Source organism: Schistocerca cancellata, chromosome 1 (genome assembly GCF_023864275.1).
Source record: "Schistocerca cancellata isolate TAMUIC-IGC-003103 chromosome 1, iqSchCanc2.1, whole genome shotgun sequence".
Classification (NCBI taxonomy): domain Eukaryota; kingdom Metazoa; phylum Arthropoda; class Insecta; order Orthoptera; family Acrididae; genus Schistocerca; species Schistocerca cancellata.
This window is the reverse complement of record NC_064626.1, coordinates 288,944,099-288,963,733: the sequence shown is the minus strand read 5'-3', so window position 1 is coordinate 288,963,733 and position 19,635 is coordinate 288,944,099. Positions and strand designations below refer to the sequence as shown.

At 41.7% G+C, this 19,635-nt stretch overlaps 1 protein-coding gene across 1 annotated transcript in view; it reads left to right on the top strand.

Annotated features, from left to right (window-relative positions):
- The window catches only part of LOC126160221 (odorant receptor 43a-like), a 122,413-nt gene that overhangs the window by 39,414 nt on the left and 63,364 nt on the right, over positions 1-19,635 (top strand). Inside the window, exon 4 of the mRNA XM_049916896.1 lies at positions 19,087-19,562. Coding sequence (XP_049772853.1) covers positions 19,087-19,562 — 476 coding nt within the window. The remainder of the gene's footprint in view (positions 1-19,086; positions 19,563-19,635) is intronic.

Sequence of the window (19,635 nt, the reverse complement as noted above, 5' to 3'; positions counted from 1 at the left end):
GTCGTGATTCTGTCTTTAAGTTCTGTCGGAAGTATTGTGTTCAAACCGCGAATAAAAGCTGCAGAAGAAATAGTTAAACCGAATGGTAATTTACAAAATTGATAACAGTCGACAAAACAGAGAAAAGCTGTATATTTTCTGCAATTCAGATGAAGCTGAACTTGCCAAAATCCCGATTTCAAATCTAGTGTGGAATAAATAGCCGTACCATGAAATTTCTGTAGTAGTTCCTCTAGTGTCTGTGGTCGATCTGTTTCATTAATAATTATGTCATTGATGTGACGTGAATCAAGTACGAGGCGAAGTGAGCCATCCTTTTTCTTAACAATATGTAGCGGGTTTATGTACGGACTAACTGCTGGTTCAATAATTCCTTGATCAAGCATATCTTGCAATTCTTTCTTAACCTGTTCTCTATGAATATTTGGAATGGGATAATGCTTGGCTTTAAAAGTGTCGTGCTGTTTGACTTGAAATTCATACATAAAACCAGGAATGTTGTCGAAAACTGGAGCTTGCTGTAAAAGAATTTTGTGTAGTTGCGTCCGTTCGTCGTCTGTATTTGCACTGCTTTGTTTAACTTTATCAGAAATCATCTGCTTTACGTCGTAGTCAGCTTCGTCTGGAGTATTATAGTTATGTACGTACGTATCCGTGAACAATGTGGGATTACAGTCTATGTTACGTGTTGCAGAAATGACCTCTGTACGATTAATTGCCTGTTCTTCCGCAGATAAAGAATGCTGAAATTCTAAAGCCAATTGTACATTTTCATCCTTCAACATTAAATAGGAATTTTGAAAGTCAATAACTGCGTCGTGTTGTACCAGAAAGTTAGTACCTAAAATAACGTCTGTTGTCAACAAAGGAACAATCCAAAAATTTGAGTGAAAAGTATGACCTGCAATACAAAATGATAAGTGTGTCTGTAATTTAACGTCTACTCCTTTACTCGATACTGCTCCTTTTACGTTCGTTTTGCCTACTGGTAATGTAGGATAAGTATTCTCTTTGTTACACTCGTTGAAAGTTTCTTCATTTATTACTGACATAGGTGATCCGGAATCGATTACTGCTGAAAATTTCGATGAACCAATTTTAATTTCGATGACAGGATGTGAAATGGTTTTCTGAGCAACTGGTCTTTCCTGTAAAAGAGTGTCTCTGATATCGTCAAAAGTAATTACATTTTCGTGAACAACATTCTGCTTGTCAAAAGAAGTGCTTGTGTTATTGGAAGATGCGACCTGTACAGTATCTAGTCAGATTCTATCTGACGTGTTATTATTTTCAGGACGATTCTGTGGCATTTCGACTATTTGAACTGTTCTATTATTTCTTCCAGACGTATTACGCTCTGGATGATACCTACTGTCGGGTTCATTCATGAGAATATGTTCTTGTGGATAATTTTGCTGTTGGTAAGACCGACTGTTGTTAGATGTACGCTGAAAATTGTGCTCGCTATTTTTACGTCTGTCGTAATAGTCATTCCTATACGGTGCATTGCGATAGGAATTGAAATACTGTGTTTTCTGTACGTAGTTGTTTCTTTGCTGCGGTGCGTTACTATTTGTTGTACCAGGGACTATACGTCCACGCGGCGAAACATTAAAGTTAGGTTGACCTTGTGCATTACATTGTTGGTTAGGTATTCTAACCGGCTGGTTTTGTTGCAGTTGTTGTGAAAAACCTCTATTGTTACTAAAATGTGGTTCTTCTTGCTGATAATTTTCTCGATACTGATAATCAAAATTTTGTCTGTTATTAAAGTTCTGGTGGTTGTCGTTCCTAAAGCGTCTGTTACCTTTGCTATTGAAATTACGTGGTTGACCGTAGTTACTGTAAGTTTGTTGGCCTTGGTTGTTATATGAAAAATTTTTGTTTACGAAGGAATAATCTGATTGCTGCACTTCTAAAAGTTGCATCAGATCCCTGAATGCCGAAATATTTTCTTTTTGCTGACCCGTTAAAAGTGACACTCTTAATGATCGTGGCAATTTAGAAATACATAATTGAATAAGTGCAGATTCACTCTAAGGTTCACTTAAGTACTGGTTTTGCTGGACCATGTGCTCAAAACATTGCGTGACAGTAGAAAAATTTGAGTTCTCATAATTTGGTAAACTAATTAATTGATCTTTAATTCCGCGCTGTGTCGTCTTCGACCAATACGCTGACAGAAAAGCATTCTGAAACACTTCTACCGAATAGCATTGCCTCGCGATCGGTCTCATACGAGTTGCCGGTTCGCCTTCCAAAAAACTGCAAATAAATTCAAGTTTATGCGTTACGGGCCAAGTCGGTGGAAAAACAAAGCTAAATTGTTGCATCCAATCTAGCGGATGAATCTGTGTTCTGTCATTTTTAAACACTTTAAATTTTCTCACTGACAGAAAATGTTTGTAATCAAAATTATCGTCTTTGTATGATGGAACAGGTTCATTATTGTAAGAAAATCTATTTGTTTGTGTCTGTTCGGCATCTAAGTCCCGTAATCTCTGTAGATTACCCAAATTATACGCGCTGCGTGAGTCTGAGAAATGTTCGTAAAGTGGCGTCTGCTGTGATGTGCTATTAACTGAAATATTTTTTATCTCTGTTACCTCTTGCTGTAAACTTGACAATTTTCTACGCAATGTATTGTTAGACGAATCGATCTCATTAATTTTCTGCTGTAAATTTTGGAATTCAGGTGTTTGGTTAAATGAAACCGGTGAGGTATCGTCTGATTTGCTATCATGATTACTTTCAATAACATCAATACGACTGGCCAATTCATCATATTTTTCAGTCAGTATTTTTGCCTGATCATCGATTTTACTGTCAGAAGCATTAATCTGTTTTTGTAATCTACGTGTGGTTTCGTTCAATTTTTTAACGTCAGCTTTGATGTCATCGGAATCCTGTGTTAGTTCTAATTGTTCGAGTCTGTCGGTCACTGTTTGAAAACCTGTTGTGTATGTGTCTGTTTTCGATTTAAGATCAGAAATTTCGCCACGTAACTCTGTGTTCGACTGTTTGATGGTATTAATTTCATCGGACATTGCAGCAATATTGTTGTCCACGATGTTTTTGCCTTCGCAAACAATTTACGTTTGTCTTCTTGTCTCTGTGCTGTGATTGTTTCCATTACTTGTCGTTTTACTTTATTTTGATCCTGTATAAATTTGCGGAAACGCGTATTACTGTTTTCTAGGTGGTGATTAAAACGCTCGTCAATTGGACTGTTCTGTTGTTCGAATTTCGCGTCTATCTTTGCAGCCATTGTGTGCGAATGTTCTGCTGTCATTACTTTAAACTCGTCGCGTAATTGTGTTGCTTTTTCAGAGCATTGTTTACCGACTGCATTAATTTCTTCTCTAAGTGATTCTGTTGCACTTGTTTGCATATCTCTTAATTCTTGCGCAACAGATCTAATCTCTTCGCTACTTTTTCTTGAACAAGCCTCAATTTCCTCGCGCAACTGTTCCTTAGTGTCATGACACTGCGCGGCAACGTCTCTAATTTGTTCACTAAGCTGAATGGAATTGTTGTCTAATTTTTCATTTAACTGTCTGGAATTGTTGTCTAATTTTTCATTAAAGTATTGTTTGAGTTTTTCGTTATCTTGTTTGTTATCTTCACTCTGTTGTCTGACCTGTTCACTAAGTTGTTTGAGATCTTCATTATTATTGTCTTGTTTTTCATTAATTTGATTAACCCGTTGTAGCAATAGTGCCATAATTTGATCCAAGCCTAAATTACCTGCTCCATTCTCTGTACTGTTTGATGGTGTATCTGCGATTGTCGCGTTTTGTGTGACCATTTGGTCATTCTGTAATTTACAAAAAGGTTTGCCAGTTGGATGTACACTGTCAGTCACTATTTCGGAATTAAATAAACCGTCCTACTTTGAGTATCTTGTTCATTTCCATTAGAAAAATTTGTCTGCTCGTCACGTGAATTTAGCAAACCGGTTGTATTAAGCTGGGCACCGCTCATTGCAACAGAACGCCCCGCGTCATCGAGTGTCGTCAAATCAACAGAGGACATAACCGAGTTCGTTTGTTCATCATTAAGACAAAAATCATCATTAGTGGTTGGAACGCACTGGTTGTCAGTGAACGCAGGATTGTCATCATTACACTGCGTGTCACAAGTACTATCGGTGAAGTGGTTTAAGTCGGTTATTTCACTCACTATACTTCGCGATGCACTATTCACAGTCTTTCGCGGCATTTTTACAATAGTCACAATTATTCACACATGAAATAAGCACAATGCAAAAAGCAACAAACACAAATACAACAGAGCAACGAATTGCCGATGATCTGAGGAAAGAAAGTAATAAAATTAGTAAAAGCGTTGCGCCAAATGCTAATTATATTAAGTAAATAAGAGCAGATATCTGACTACTTTTCAGAAGATTCTCAACGAAATACGATCCTGGACCGGATGTCGCCAAGTGTAACCTCCCCGTAATTATTTTTAAATGATATGAATTCAATAAAAAAAGAAATCTCAGTGACAATGAAAACGCAAATAGACCGAAATGTCGATCTTAGGCCCTGTTCTTACCTCAGTAAAATTCCATCTGCTCTTATTTTTTCGCAATAGCTTGGAGGAATTGCATCGCAAAAATTCTTTGAACTTAAGTAAATTTTTTCTTTAAGGAAATGCATGGGAAATTTTCTTTCAATAAAATGTTTGTTTTGTTAAAATGCTTGGTTTTAAAACAAAATTATTATTGGGGCGATTCTTGAACAAATTAATTACACTTAAGATCCATTACATTATCAGATGAGCGCAATGCTGCTTCATTACCTTATTTAACAATATACCTCGTCCTGAATCCCGACCATAGTGCCATGTCGACGCCCGCCGACTCCTCACACACAACAGCTAACTCGCAACTGTACTACATGCTCTCGCGACTCGCTACGTACCACCACTGCCTCGCAACTGCAACTACCGACTCCCTACATGCATCAGAACTGAACTCTCGCGCGGTCAAGCGCAGACTAGCAACAATAAATAACTCTCTGGTCAGAGATTCTCTCATGGCTCGCCATCGCTGTACTGAATACATACGCGTTTCATACTGTATTTCAAAAACTTATGTAAAAACTGATCTATTATACGTACTGAATTATGGGACTCATTCACTCAGCAAACGTTTCTCGTTCACTTATTGAAGCATCTTATTTAGTGGCAAAATTGTGCACCTGCGATGCATATGGTAGAAATGGCTCTGAAAAATCTTTATAGAGACGAAAATGGGAAGTGTTACACCATAAACACGTTGAAAGTAGTCTGTCACCCTGACATTACTGTATTTCCATTTCTGTGGGATAGGTTGATTAAATCTTCATCCTGATGTGATGTTACTTTCAGTATTTCATGTAATGATACTGAAGTTTTTCAGTTGGAGATCACAACACTGTATGTTCAGAGGATGTGTACGTCCAGCTTATCGCCGTTTGAGATCGAGTGATTGGTGTACAAAAAAATGGAAGCATCATACCGACGGTTTTCAAAAACAGTTGGATGGACTGCAATGAGTCGAGAACGAATGGTGACCATATGAGCTCAGGACGACAGTATGACAAGAAGACTAGTTCCTTCCAGAACGACTACTTCCCAAGTAGATCATAAAATTGTTCGACTGTCTCTGACTCTGGCTGTAGTGCTTGTAGACAACCTGGTGAAGGATTAGAGGAAGAAACAACTTCTGAGACACATACCTCCACAACTTTGGGAGTGATGGTATGGAGAGCTACTGGATATGATAACGGAACAGAATTGAGAGCCGTTGAAGAGAATATAAGTACTTACCAGTATCTGGAAAAAATGTTAAACTCTACTGTCAGTAGAATGACTGTGCCAGTTCTGGCATACTCTGCGTTGTTGCCACACATCTGATTGGTAGAAAATTAAAAAAGTTACTAGAAGTTCAAAATTTGACAGAAAATTTTAAAGTATCACAATTTAGCTAGATGGTTTCCCCATCACTTTACTGTGAAAGTACAGCTGTTGTGTCAATTGTCAGGAAATTAAAACTGCAAGATGGTGCATTGTTTGTTACTGGAAGTCAGTCACTTGTACTAAGTGAAGAATATAAGATGGCCACTTGGTTTTCCCCGCTCATCACTCATGTAGATGAAGGATGTTTGCTTCCCCTGAAGATCCAAGCCTGCCTGTTGGACAAAAGCTGTTTTTCTCCTGCTGGTATGAGCATGTTTAACATGTAAACATGTTTTTCACCCTACAGATAGTAATCAGTCTTGATTTGCCTGCTGACCCACATTGAATGACGTGTTTCCCCACTCAGACATGGAAGACTGTTTATAGCAGTCAGGATAATAGCAGAATTTAAGGAGACCACTGAGTTCCCCAACCCCCCTCATGACGTCACATATACTACTTATCCTAAGTCCAATTCCACTCTGATGTCACCCTAAATTTGGGTCTGTCCACTTTTGCTCTGGCGGGAAAGGATAGGAATGTTTATACCCTTATTTTAAGAAACATTTCACTGGAAAAGGACCACTTTCTGGACCACCGATGCCTCTATGCCACCACTAATCTTGCCACCCCCATCCATGTTCGTCTGGGGTAGCAGACCAAAGGCCTGGCCAGACAGAATACAGCCTGGAAAGGTGGGCCGTGTCACTGAAATACTCTTTATACTATCGTGGCGGTCAGACAGAGAGCAGACTTGCATGGCAGCCATCAGTCTGTTCTACTACTACATTTACTACATTTATACTCCGCAAGCCACCCAACGGTGTGTGGCGGAGGGCACTTTACGAACCACTGTCATTACCTCCCTTTCCTGTTCCAGTCGCGTATGGTTCGCGGGAAGAACGACTGTCTGAAAGCCTCTGTGCGCGCTCTAATCTCTCTAATTTTACATTCGTGATCTCCTCGGGAGGTATAAGTAGGGGGAAGCAATATATTCGATACCTCATCCAGAAACGCACCCTCTCGAAACCTGGCGAGCAAGCTACACCGCGATGCAGAGCGCCTCTCTTGCAGAGTCTGCCACTTAAGTTTGTTAAACATCTCCGTAACGCTATCACGGTTACCAAATAACCCTGTGACGAAACGCGCCGCTCTTCTTTGGATCTTCTCTATCTCCTCCGTCAACCCGATCTGGTGCGGATCCCACACTGATGAGCAGTACTCAAGTATAGGTCGAACGAGTGTTTTGTAAGCCACCTCCTTTGTTGATGGACTACATTTTCTAAGGACTCTCCCAATGAATCTCAACCTGGTACCCGCCTTACCAACAATTAATTTTATATGATCATTCCACTTCAAATCGTTCCGCACGCATACTCCCAGATATTTTACAGAAGTAACTGCTACCAGTGTTTGTTCCGCTATCATATAATCATACAATAAAGGATCCTTCTTTCTATGTATTCTCAATACATTACATTTGTCTATGTTAAGGGTCAGTTGCCACTCCCTGCACCAAGTGCCTATCCGCTGCAGATCTTCCTGCATTTCGCTACAATTTTCTAATACTGCAACTTCTCTGTATACTACAGCATCATCCGCGAAAAGCCGCATGGAACTTCCGACACTATCTACTAGGTCATTTATATATATTGTGAAAAGCAATGGTCCCATAACACTCCCCTGTGGCACGCCAGAGGTTACTTTAACGTCTGTAGACGTCTCTCCGTTGATAACAACATGCTGTGTTCTGTTTGCTAAAAACTCTTCAATCCAGCCACACAGCTGGTCTGATATTCCGTAGGCTCTTACTTTGTTTATCAGGCGACAGTGCGGAACTGTATCGAACGCCTTCCGGAAGTCAAGAAAAATAGCATCTACCTGGGAGCCTGTATCTAATATTTTCTGGGTCTCATGAACAAATAAAGCGAGTTGGGTCTCACACGATCGCTGTTTCCGGAATCCATGTTGATTCCTACATAGTAGATTCTGAGTTTCCAAAAACGACATGATACTCGAGCAAAAAACATGTTCTAAAATTCTACAACAGATCGACGTCAGAGATATAGGTCTATAGTTTTGCGCATCTGCTCGACGACCCTTCTTGAAGACTGGGACTACCTGTGCTCTTTTCCAATCATTTGGAACCTTCCGTTCCTCTAGAGACTTGCGGTACACGGCTGTTAGAAGGGGGGGGCAATTTCTTTCGCGTACTCTGTGTAGAATCGAATTGGTATCCCGTCAGGTCCAGTGGACTTTCCTCTGTTGAGTGATTCCAGTTGCTTTTCTATTCCTTGGACACTTATTTCGATGTCAGCCATTTTTTCGTTTGTGAGAGGATTTAGAGAAGGAACTGCAGTGCGGTCTTCCTCTGTGAAACAGCTTTGGAAAAAGGTGTTTAGTATTTCAGCTTTACGCGTGGCATCCTCTGTTTCAATGCCTTCATCATCCCGGAGTGTCTGGATATGCTGCTTCAATCCACTTACTGATTTAACGTAAGACCAGAACTTCCTAGGATTTTCTGTCAAGTCGGTACCTAGTAGTTTACTTTCGAATTCACTAAACGCTTCACGCATAGCCCTCCTTACGCTAACTTTGACATCGTTTAGCTTCTGTTTGTCTGAGAGGTTTTGGCTGCGTTTAAATTTGGAGTGAAGCTCTCTTTGCTTTCGCAGTAATTTCCTAACTTTGTTGTTGTACCACGGTGGGTTTTTCCCGTCCCTCACAGTTTTACTCGGCACGTACCTGTCTAAAACGCATTTCACGATTGCCTTGAACTTTGTCCATAAACACTCAACATTGTCAGTGTCGGAACAGAAATTTTCGTTTTGATCTGTTAGGTAGCCTGAAATCTGCCTTCTATTACTCTTGCTAAACAGATAAACCTTCCTCCCTTTTTTTATATTCCTATTAACTTCCATATTCAGGGATGCTGCAACGGCCTTATGATCACTGATTCCCTGTTCTGCGCTTACAGAGTCGAAAAGTTCGGGTCTGTTTGTTATCAGTAGGTCCAAGATGTTATCTCCACGAGTCGGCTCTCTGTTTAATTGCTCGAGGTAATTTTCGGATAGTGCACTAAGCATAATGTCACTCGATGCTCTGTCCCTACCACCCGTCCTAAACATCTGAGTGTCCCAGTCTATATCTGGTAAATTGAAATCTCCACCTAAGACTATAACATGCTGAGAAAATTTATGTGAAATGTATTCCAAATTTTCTCTCAGCTGTTCTGCCACTAATGCTGCTGAGTCGGGGGGTCGGTAAAAAGAGCCAATTATTAACCTAGCTCGGTTGTTGAGTGTAACCTCCACCCATAATAATTCACAGGAACTATCCACTTCTACTTCACTACAGGATAAACTACTACTAACAGCAACGAACACTCCACCACCGGTTGAATGCAATCTATCCTTTCTAAACACCGTCTGTACGTTTGTAAAAATTTCGGCAGAATTTATCTCTGGCTTCAGCCAGCTTTCTGTACCTATAACGATTTCAGCTTCGGTGCTTGCTATCAGCGCTTGAAGTTACGGTACTTTACCAACGCAGCTTCGACAGTTTACAATTACAATACCGATTGCTGCTTGGTCCCCGCATGTCCTGACTTTGCCCCGCACCCGTTGAGGCTGTTGCCCTTTCTGTACTTGCCCGAGGCCATCTAACCTAAAAAACCGCCCAGCCCACGCCACACAACTCCTGCTACCCGTGTAGCCGCTTGTTGCGTGTAGTGGACTCCTGACCTATCCAGCGGAACCCGAAACCCCACCACCCTATGGCGCAAGTCGAGGAATCTGCAGCCCACACGGTCGCAGAACCGTCTCAGCCTCTGATTCAGACCCTCCACTCGGCTCTGTAACAAAGGTCCGCAGTCAGTCCTGTCGACGATGCTGCAGATGGTGTGCAGTAGTTAGCACCGAGTTGCCTCAGAGTATACATCTGTTGCTGGCCACAGCACCTGTGCACACCTGTCACCCTATTTGACTGCTGTGTGGAGGCAGTGGTGGGAGGTAGCTCTGTCATATCATACCACACATCCAAGCTACTGATAACATTTCAACCTTTTCCACAGTGCGGCTGCTGATGCAGCAAGAGCAGTCACTGCACCCTGCTGTTTTTACCTGTGTGCTACCCCTTGCCACTGTACTCTCTGGCAATCCACCACAGCCAGAGCAGCACCACCAGTCTGCATTCTGTCTGGTCAGGCCTTAAGTCCATGCCACGCCAAAGAGCAGCTGCAAGCACACTGGAGAGCTATGGGTTAGTAACTGCTCCATCATACTGTGCAGAAAAGCGGGTCCGCATAGGTAGAGAGAGTCATACTAAGTAGTAGTTGAACTCACTATAGTACAGTGACAGCCATTGTGTAACGTTACAATGGATGCAGCGGTTTGCGTTAGCATTGGTGCACTCGCCGAATTTCAGTAAATAAGGAAGCTTGAAGATGATAAACAACACTAATAGCCATATTGTTAGACTTTCATCAACATAAAAAAATGAATAAAAATATGTGGTCAATGTAGATTAGTTGGCTTACTCATAACTGTTGTTGGTTCCATCTAGATTTATGGTAACACGACCGTTTCATAAAAATTCAAATAGCAGATCTGTTAACCTAGAATAGCTTCCAATATTAGGTTCTTCCTGGCTCCCTTACCCAGCCTGTTGTGAACACAAAGCAAAATGCCAGCCAGGGCGCACAGGTTTTCAGGAAGCTAGAATCTTTGACATTTCAGTGCCTGCCTGTTGTCTATGATGAGCTAACCCACTTTTTCTCTACCTGAAAATACTAATAGAGGGACTACTATTCACAATCAAGAGGAAGGATGTTTGTCTAAACCTGCTGGGTATTTTCCAGGGTTGTGGACCTATTTTACACCCTACCAGTCCACTATATATAGCGGACCTATTATTCCACAATATGGAAAATCACTGAGACATGTAATTCACTAACATGTGCTAGTTAGCTAGTAGTAATCAGTAAGCACATAACACATTTTATGTAAGACAGAAGGCTCTCAGTCCTCAGGTAAATTCAAGGGTATTTATAGCAGATGCACACAAATTCACTTGTAAGGAATCTCATGGAATATATTCAAGATATTTCACATAATGGATAAACCAGTGCAAGACAGTTCACCAAATGATAATAAATGAACCTTCGTATCAATCAAGGAATACATCGATTCTAATCTGGTAGAACTCAATCATTGAATATAGAAGCTTGAACATGATAATCATACATTAATATCCACCCTATTAGTCCTTCATCAGCCTAAAAATTGAATAAAGATGTGTGGTCAGTGCAGTATAGTTGGCTTACTCATAACTGTAGTAGGGAACAGATAGAGTTTTGGTAGTGTTTCCATTCCATATAAATTCAAATAATAGATCTCCTAACTTAAAAAGCTTCCAACAGAAGTTCCTCCACCCCCCCCTTCACCCCACCAGATACAACTGCAATGCATCCACCACACACCCTTTTTTCATGAAATTGCGAAAATAATGTATACAGTGGGTCCCAGGAGGAGTGACCAACATTCTGGAATACGACAGGAATGATCATTTAAATCAAAACGTCTATTCAAGCAGGGAATCTAGAATACTTACCTCAAGAGCTATGAGCACTTTTTGATCTTTGATACTGTTAAACAGATCTTCGCTTTTCATATTTTCACAGGTGTAGTTTGCATGAACATCCACCCAAAATCAATCTGAGGGGCGACCATAACATTTCTCTGTATGTGGACACAAAAATTCAGCTGCCCAACGATAGTATTAAGTCTTGCTACTAGGCTTGAAGCATTCAGAAAAAGTATCAAGAAATTAATACTTATCCTTAGACTATTTTTAGGCTAATCAGTGAGTTAACTATAAGGTTAAAATGGCTCTGAGCCCTATGGGACTTAACTGCTGTGGTCATCAGTCCCCTAGAACTTAGAACTACTTAAACCTAACTAACCTACGGACATCACACACATCCATACCCGAGGCAGGATTCGAACCTGCGACCGTAGCAGTCGCGCGGTTCCAGACTGTAGCCCCTAGAACCGCTCGGCCATTCTGGCCAGCTAACTATAAGGGTTGATGTAACTGTAAAAAAGGCAAAGAGGAATGTACACGAGATGGGGCTATAAAATACTGTGACTATTGGTGTAAAACAATTTATTTAAATAACATACACATTTAGTTCTTGTCACTCTCAATATACTCCGCTCCCCTGTCCCTACAACACTCCATGTAAATTTTATAGTGATGGAAACATTGTTTGGGTTGTTCTTCTGTGAGCTCCTAGATGGCATGTGTCAGTTTTTCTTCCACTGCTTCAGTGGGCTGAAATGATGTTCCTATTAACTCAGATTTGACCTTGCAGGACAGATAAAAATCACTTGGTGTTAGATGAGGCAAATAGTTTGTGTGGTCTAGCACTGGGATGCTGCACTTCACTAGAAATCTCATAACAGACAATGCTGTATGATCTAGTATGTTGTCTTGTTCTTCCAGAATTTGGGTCGTTTTTACGTTTATCATAGATCGAATACTGAACCGACGGTCAGACCAAATCATGTTACCTATTTTTTCGGTATTATCGTAGGTCTTTGATGCTGGAGGGTGTCCCAGACATGAGTCATCTTCAGCTTCTTCTCGGCCATCTTGCAAACGCTTTAACCACTCAAAAACACGCATATATGATAAACAGTATTCTCCACAAACTTGTTTTAGTAAAAGGTAGGTTTCAGTAGCATTTCTTCAAGTTTCTTGTGAAAATTCTCCATAATTCATTTCTGTATAATTATACATATAATTTTTTCTGGAAAAAGAAAATAAGAGATCTTACCGAAACGATGACTATGGTGACAATGATTTGTCTACAGAGACCAGAGGTGCTGCATTCCACTGAGAAGGCTTCATGTTTCACAGTTATTAGTTGTCCATCTCTAACACATGTGTAATTAGTCTGTGCGAACATCAGTGTCATTATAGCGCCACACATCATAAAAACAGTATAGTGTTCCAAAATCTGCTTAGTATATAGTAACATGTCGTAATGGAAATTTGCCTGGGCCTTACTTGGGCAAGGCAGCAGCACAGGTACTTGAACAACTGCTGCAGATAAGAACCAACCACATCGCAGCCGTCTTCAAAAAGATCACAGTGGCGAGTTCTATAGCAGTAATTTCAAGGTGATAATGGAATGATGTGGAATATACCTCCACTTGACATTCTCAGAGATGAAAGCATGTATTGCAGAGGATGAACACGCAACGAAAGTGTGAATATGGATGTGTTTTAACTTCCACGATTCTTATGAATGTGCTGCTATCCTCCTACAAGTCATTGACATGCGTAACTGGTCTGTCCACAGGATAGTGAAAATTAGGCCAGTTGATGCATGCGATAATAAATTTCTAAATACTATGTACAATAGTTTTAAAATGGTAGCTCCATGCAAACAGAAATTCAATGTAAGTGATTTTGTAAGCATTTCACAGTGAAAAACAGCATTTGAGAATTCGTATCTCTCAAACTATCAATGGAGACATTTACAGTTTCCAAAGTTCAGATAGTAAAACTCGTAACTCAAATATTAAATGATAGGAGCAATAGTGAAATCGATGGTAGTTTTTACAGAAAAGAATGACAGAGAAACAGTGAAACAGATGTCTTCCTGTGATGTTTAAAGCTTTCCCGGCGTACTGATTGTTCCATAACAACACGGGAGAACTGCCGGATATCAGTAACTTCCTGCCACGATATTTCGGCGCAGAGTCTTCTGGCCATTTTCAGGTGAATGCCACTGTAGTAGTACTGGTGAGTACGCTTTTTTTTTTGTCCTTTATTGTGTTTCAATTCCCCATCGGGGCGGGCTGGCAGCAGCATAGGCGCTGCTCTTCAGCCGAAAGACAGTACAAAACAATAGAAGACATTAAAAAAAAAACAGCAAAGGAGAGAATAAGGTGAACATAGATATAAAAAAGGGGGAACAGCATGGAAGACAAAACAAAACAAAACGGGGTGACTGTAAAATGGAGATAACAAAAAACTGTTTAAAAGTAGCACATATAAAAAGCCACACACGGCGACGGTTAAAAGAACACAAGGCACAGTATGACTGGAGCATAAAAGTAGCGACGGACGGCATAGCACATAACGTAACACTGACGGCGAACCTCAAGGCAGGACACAATTAAAATCACATCTCTTGACGCACACAGCACTAAACACAACACTGATGTGGCACACTGATGATGAGCAATACAGAGGATCTGCCAGGCGCTAGGAGATGAGGGAGACCTGAAGAAGGGAGGGGGTGGAAGAGATGGGGGAGGTGAGCAGGGGGCGCACGGGAGAGGGCCAGGTAGGGTGGGAAGGAGAGAGGCAGGTATGGGGTGCAGGGTCTCAGGGGAGGGGGACGGAGGGAAATCCGCTCTGGGAGAAGAAGGAAAGAGGAAAGGGGGCCCTGGGGAGGGGGGGGGGGGAACAAGGCCAGGTTATAGTTGGAAGGAAGGGTAGATGTCACGGCGAAGTTCGTCATCCGGGAGGGGGAGGCGTTGGAAATTGCCCTGATGAAGGAGATGGAGGGTGTGGAGGTGGAGAGAGGGAGGGATACAGCGATAGAGGCGCGGCAACGGGCGGGGGGTGGAGAGGAAGGAGGAAACCAGAGGGTGGGGGGGATCAAGTCTGCAAACAATGTACAGGATGCGGAGATGTTGGAGGAACAGGAGGAGGTGGGGGAAGGGGATCAGTTCATACAGGAGCCGTGTGGGGGAAGGAAGGCGGATACGGAAGGCAAGGCGGAGCGCATGGCGTTCAAGGATTTGGAGGGCCGTGTAAAAGCGGGTGGGGGCGGAAATCCAGGCAACGCTGGCATAACAGAGGATAGGACGGATGAGGGATTTGTAGGTGTGGAGGATGGTAGAAGGATGCAATCCCCAGGTCCGGCCAGACAGGAGTTTCAGAAGGCGGAGGCGGGAATGGGCTTTCTGCTGGATGGTCAGGAGATGAGGGGTCCAGGTGAGGTGTCGGTCAAGGGTGAGGCCAAGGTATTTCAGGGTGGGGGGTGAGTACGCGCTGAGCTCCGCTATTTAAAGCCTTCTGAGGTGACATTGCGCATGCGCTGCTCAGCGTGCGCGTTCATAACGGCTTCGTACGCTGCGCCTCGCGCCCTCCACTGCGAAAGCCTGGCGTATCGGTGTCAGGTCGATTTCCATCTTTATGCAGATAACTACGTCGAATACGAAGTTTCTCTGTAATAGGATTCCAAGCAAAGTTCAGCTGATAACCGCTATCTCGATTGATGAGAGTCTCATTGTCAGACAACCTTATTTCCACAGATTCATTGATAATCGAGCTCCAAAAGTTTGATGTATGGGCCAAAAGTTTTGTGTCGACGTAATTCATGGAATGGTCTGTGGAAATACAATGTTCGGCGATTGCGGACTTGGTGGGTAGGTCTTCATCACTCTGTTCACTTGCCTAGGTGAAAAGCCATTCTTCTTGTCTGACAACGAGACTCTCATCAATCGAGATAGCGGTTATCAGCTGAACTCTGGTTGGAAGCTTGTTACAGAGAAACTTCGTAGTCGACGCAGTTACCTGCATAAAGATGGAAATCGACCTGACACCGATACGCCAGGCTTTCGTAGTGGAGGGCGCGAGGCGCAGCGCACGGAGCCGTTATGAACGCGCACGCTGAGCAGCGCATGCGCAATGTCACCTCAGAAGGCTTTAAATAGCGGAGCTCAGCGCGTACTCGCCAGTACTACTACAGTGGCATTCACCTGAAGATGGCCAGAAGACTCTGCGCCGAAATATCGTGGCAGGGAGTTACTGATATCCGGCAGTTCTCCCGTGTTTTTATGGAACAGATGTCTTCCTCATAGAATGTGTCATGAGGCGATGGGGGGAAAAGGCCCTTGTCAAATGACTTGGTTTTCTCTCAGTGCATAACACATGGGTGGATGCTGGTGCTCAGTAATATAACCAAGTGAGCAAACCTCAAATAGTACAGTAACATAACATGCGTGATAACAAGCATATTAGCAGAGGCATTCATGATAAGATACCTATAGAACTTCACGAATTTAGGAAAAAGGATGTGAATCCCACAGCAGCATGCCATCTTACACATAATGCCATAAATTTCCTGTTTCAGGAAATAAGAAACAAACTGAATGGTGCTGAAATTGACCACACTAAGAAGTGGGTATCACCTCAACTTTAAAAATATACATTTCAGAGTCAACATCGGACTTAAACGGCTCAGAAAATGCAGGAGTATTGATGGAGAAAACGTCATCCGTAGACAAGTAGAAGCGATTTGTTACTTAAGTACCTCTCAAGATTGTTATGGGTCACTTTGAGGATATGAGAAGAATTCAAGTTAATGTTAAACAGGAATTTATTTTAGTTGAGAGTGAAGCAGGTGGTAATGCATTCATGCAAGATCCTAATGAAGAAGAGAACAGGACAGTGCTTGAGAAATTAATTTGGAAAATTCCTTGTGTCTTTGCTACGAAAGAAAAAGCTTGAAACTTTTAAGGATACTTGGATCCAGCACTCAGCTGCCTTTAAAACTGAGATCATGAGAGAATTATGGATTATTGAAACATCAGTTCAATTAGAAATGTCTCGATTTATCAACCTTGCATTTGAAACCAATAGGAAAGTGAATGTCAAAGATGATTTGAGTGAATTTGACGATCATAAATTAGCAGAAGGAAAAGTGTACCGAACTTCTTAATTTACCCATGTGACGACTTACAGCAAGATTAGTCTAATTATGTATACATTCTGCTTTTCGATATGTGTGCTACGTTTTGTCTGGCATACTACGATAGTGAAGAGAACAAGGGATGCCTGCTCAATCCAAAGGAATTTAAATTAGCTCTAATTGTCGTTAAAGATTGCTCCAAGCAGAACGAATCCGTGAGGAGCAGTTCCTTTGGCGTTATAACTGAATTTGAAGTCTATGAAAACTTACCAGGAAACACAGCAACATTCGCATTGATTCTACATGATCCGATCAGCTACAACCCACTTAACACGTATTAAATTAATAAGTGCAGCATAACAACTAAACCATTTCACGATGGTGATAAATTTTGACAACATTTCTATGGGGAGAAGCGACCTGATGCTATATTTTAGTTAAAATGAACAGTCGCTACCGCAATAACATTTGTTTATTAACCTGCTTCGCTTTATGCACAAGCCATCTTCAGAATTTTCAGTCCCCTATGACTGGTGGTGGCGGCTCCTCAGTTTACGATCGTGGCATCACGAGGAATCGGAGGAGCCCCCAGCACTAGCCACAGGGGTCCGAAAATTCTGAAGATGGCTTGTACATAAGGCGAAATCGGTTAGTAGACCAATATTTTTGCGATCTCGACTGTTTAGTTTACTTAAAACTTAAAACTGGTAGAACTATAATCGATATCCAAGGTTTTCTGGCTGAACATGAACGTTTCGTACTTAAAGGAGCCGCATTTATTGCCTTCACGAACGAGGAGCGAGTTACCACTACATTTTCTACAACTGTTCCTTCAAATAAACCTTTCAAATACATCAAGAGCCTGAAAACTTGTAAAAGTGCTTAAGATTGAGTTGATATTATCGTGGCATCAACTGGGATGAAGACAGAAAAATTTTTAATGACATGGTGATATCACTTCCGAATTTCGATCATTCACGCTCGATTATTAGCGTGAAACGTAATGAGAAATCTTTATGGAGACTTGGTATTTATAAGAATCTAGAAAAATATGGATGTCAGTCACTGCAGCACCTTAGGCTGAAGAGGAAGAATTGTTTTGTATATGCACTGTATAATTTTTAAAGTACATTTTAATTGGCTTATAAAGATTTGAAAACTGTCACTCATAGTCTCTTATTTCACAGTGCGCCCCTAGCACTCTACCCCTAGAACCACCGCCATATGCATCCACTCCTAGTGGAAGCTCAAACAATACTGGCTGAAATCGAACAGCACCATTGGGTCACTGACCTTGTCTATGTAAAAGGACCCAGTAAATTCAATGTAACTTCCGTCTGCTTCCAGATTCGCCTGTGACTTTTGTACCAGTCTCAGCATCATTGTTATAATGAAGAGTGTAGACAGCAACATTGGTAGCGGCAGCAGCAAGTGCCCGTATTTTGAAGAGGAGGTTGATGATGATAGTTTACCAATGGTCTTGGACCTGCAGGCAAACACATGAGTGACATCAGGGGAAAACTGAGTGGCCCTATTGGATTCTACATTTACAGTTACATTTAGCTCAAGTGACCTACTTCCAACAATTTCACAATGCCCCCTGTTGGATTGTTGAATTACCTGACAACAGACCTACGTCCACAGTGACATCTTAGGTCTGAGAGAAAACTAATTGCACAACTGGTTTATTTCTGAATTTCATGTGAAGGTTTTAATTCTTGCTTTTCCTCCCGTTTTATAAGTAGGGAAACTGGGCTATGCAAATGGGAGAGGGTGGTATACAGTAACAGTCCATGAAATTATCGCTGACATCATTAATGCTATCATTAGAAATCTGGAAACAATGCAGATCGTGCCAGAACTGGTCCTGTTATTGTCATACTGTTCATGACCAGACATTCGGAGGCTGCCTGCTTTATTGCACAATAAAACAAAATACTATTTGTATCATGTTTATCATATCTCTTGCTGATTTTGATGGCGAATATCAGTCGCGAATGGAATGCAAGTTTAATCATTTAATATCACTTACGTATAGAACATCTTCACTGAAGTCTGATAGGTATGCGGCTAGTGCTCCATGGGATAACACTTTCCATTTCCTTTGATATATTTAGTCTCGTGGTGGCACACTGCTCAGGCAATTTCACTGATACAACATTACCTCTCTCAAGTCGCTGAGAAACACAGAACAGTTTGTTGTCTGGTTAAGCTATTTTGCAGCCTGCAGTTTCTGATTGCGACTCGAAAAATTACGTTTTAGATGCAATAAAGTAAAACTGGCTGCATTACTCTTTCGTTGTGCACATGTAAATCACACTAACAGTGGTACTAATTTTTTTTCTCTGTATTGTAACTTTTTGTATTGTAGTAACTGACATTTTAGAAGAAGAACATAGAGATGTGATGAACGCTCTGTTATGCAGGTGTCGACGATGGTGGCCTCTGTCGGCTGGCTGGGGGCCCCTCTCGTGTCCCGCGCGCTGTTCGCAGCCTCAGGCGAGTCCGGGGAAGTCCCACGCAAACTGCCGCTGCCTGTCTGGCTGCCAGTGGATGTCCAGGCGTCGCCCACCTACGAGATACTCTACGTCTTAGAGGTCTACACCACCACGCTCACTGGCCTCGTCACCCTCTGTATAGATGTCCTCTTCATTAGACTCATGCTCATGGTCACCGCCGAGCTTGAAGTTCTGAACTACAATGTTTCGACTATGGCAAAGGGGCGTGAAAAAAATTCAGACGATCTATATAACCATGGTCATAAACAGAATATGGAGACCCAGGACTTTTACAGGAGAGATAGAGCACTTCAGATGGCTGAAACAGTCTACAAACATGGCTCTGATTTCCAGTTGTATCAAGAATTAGTGACCAACGTTCGCCATCATCTGATCATCCTCAGGTTAGTAGTGCATACTTAAGCATTTGTTGCTTTCGAAAAATTATTTGAACCACCTCATCGATTAGCGCATTAA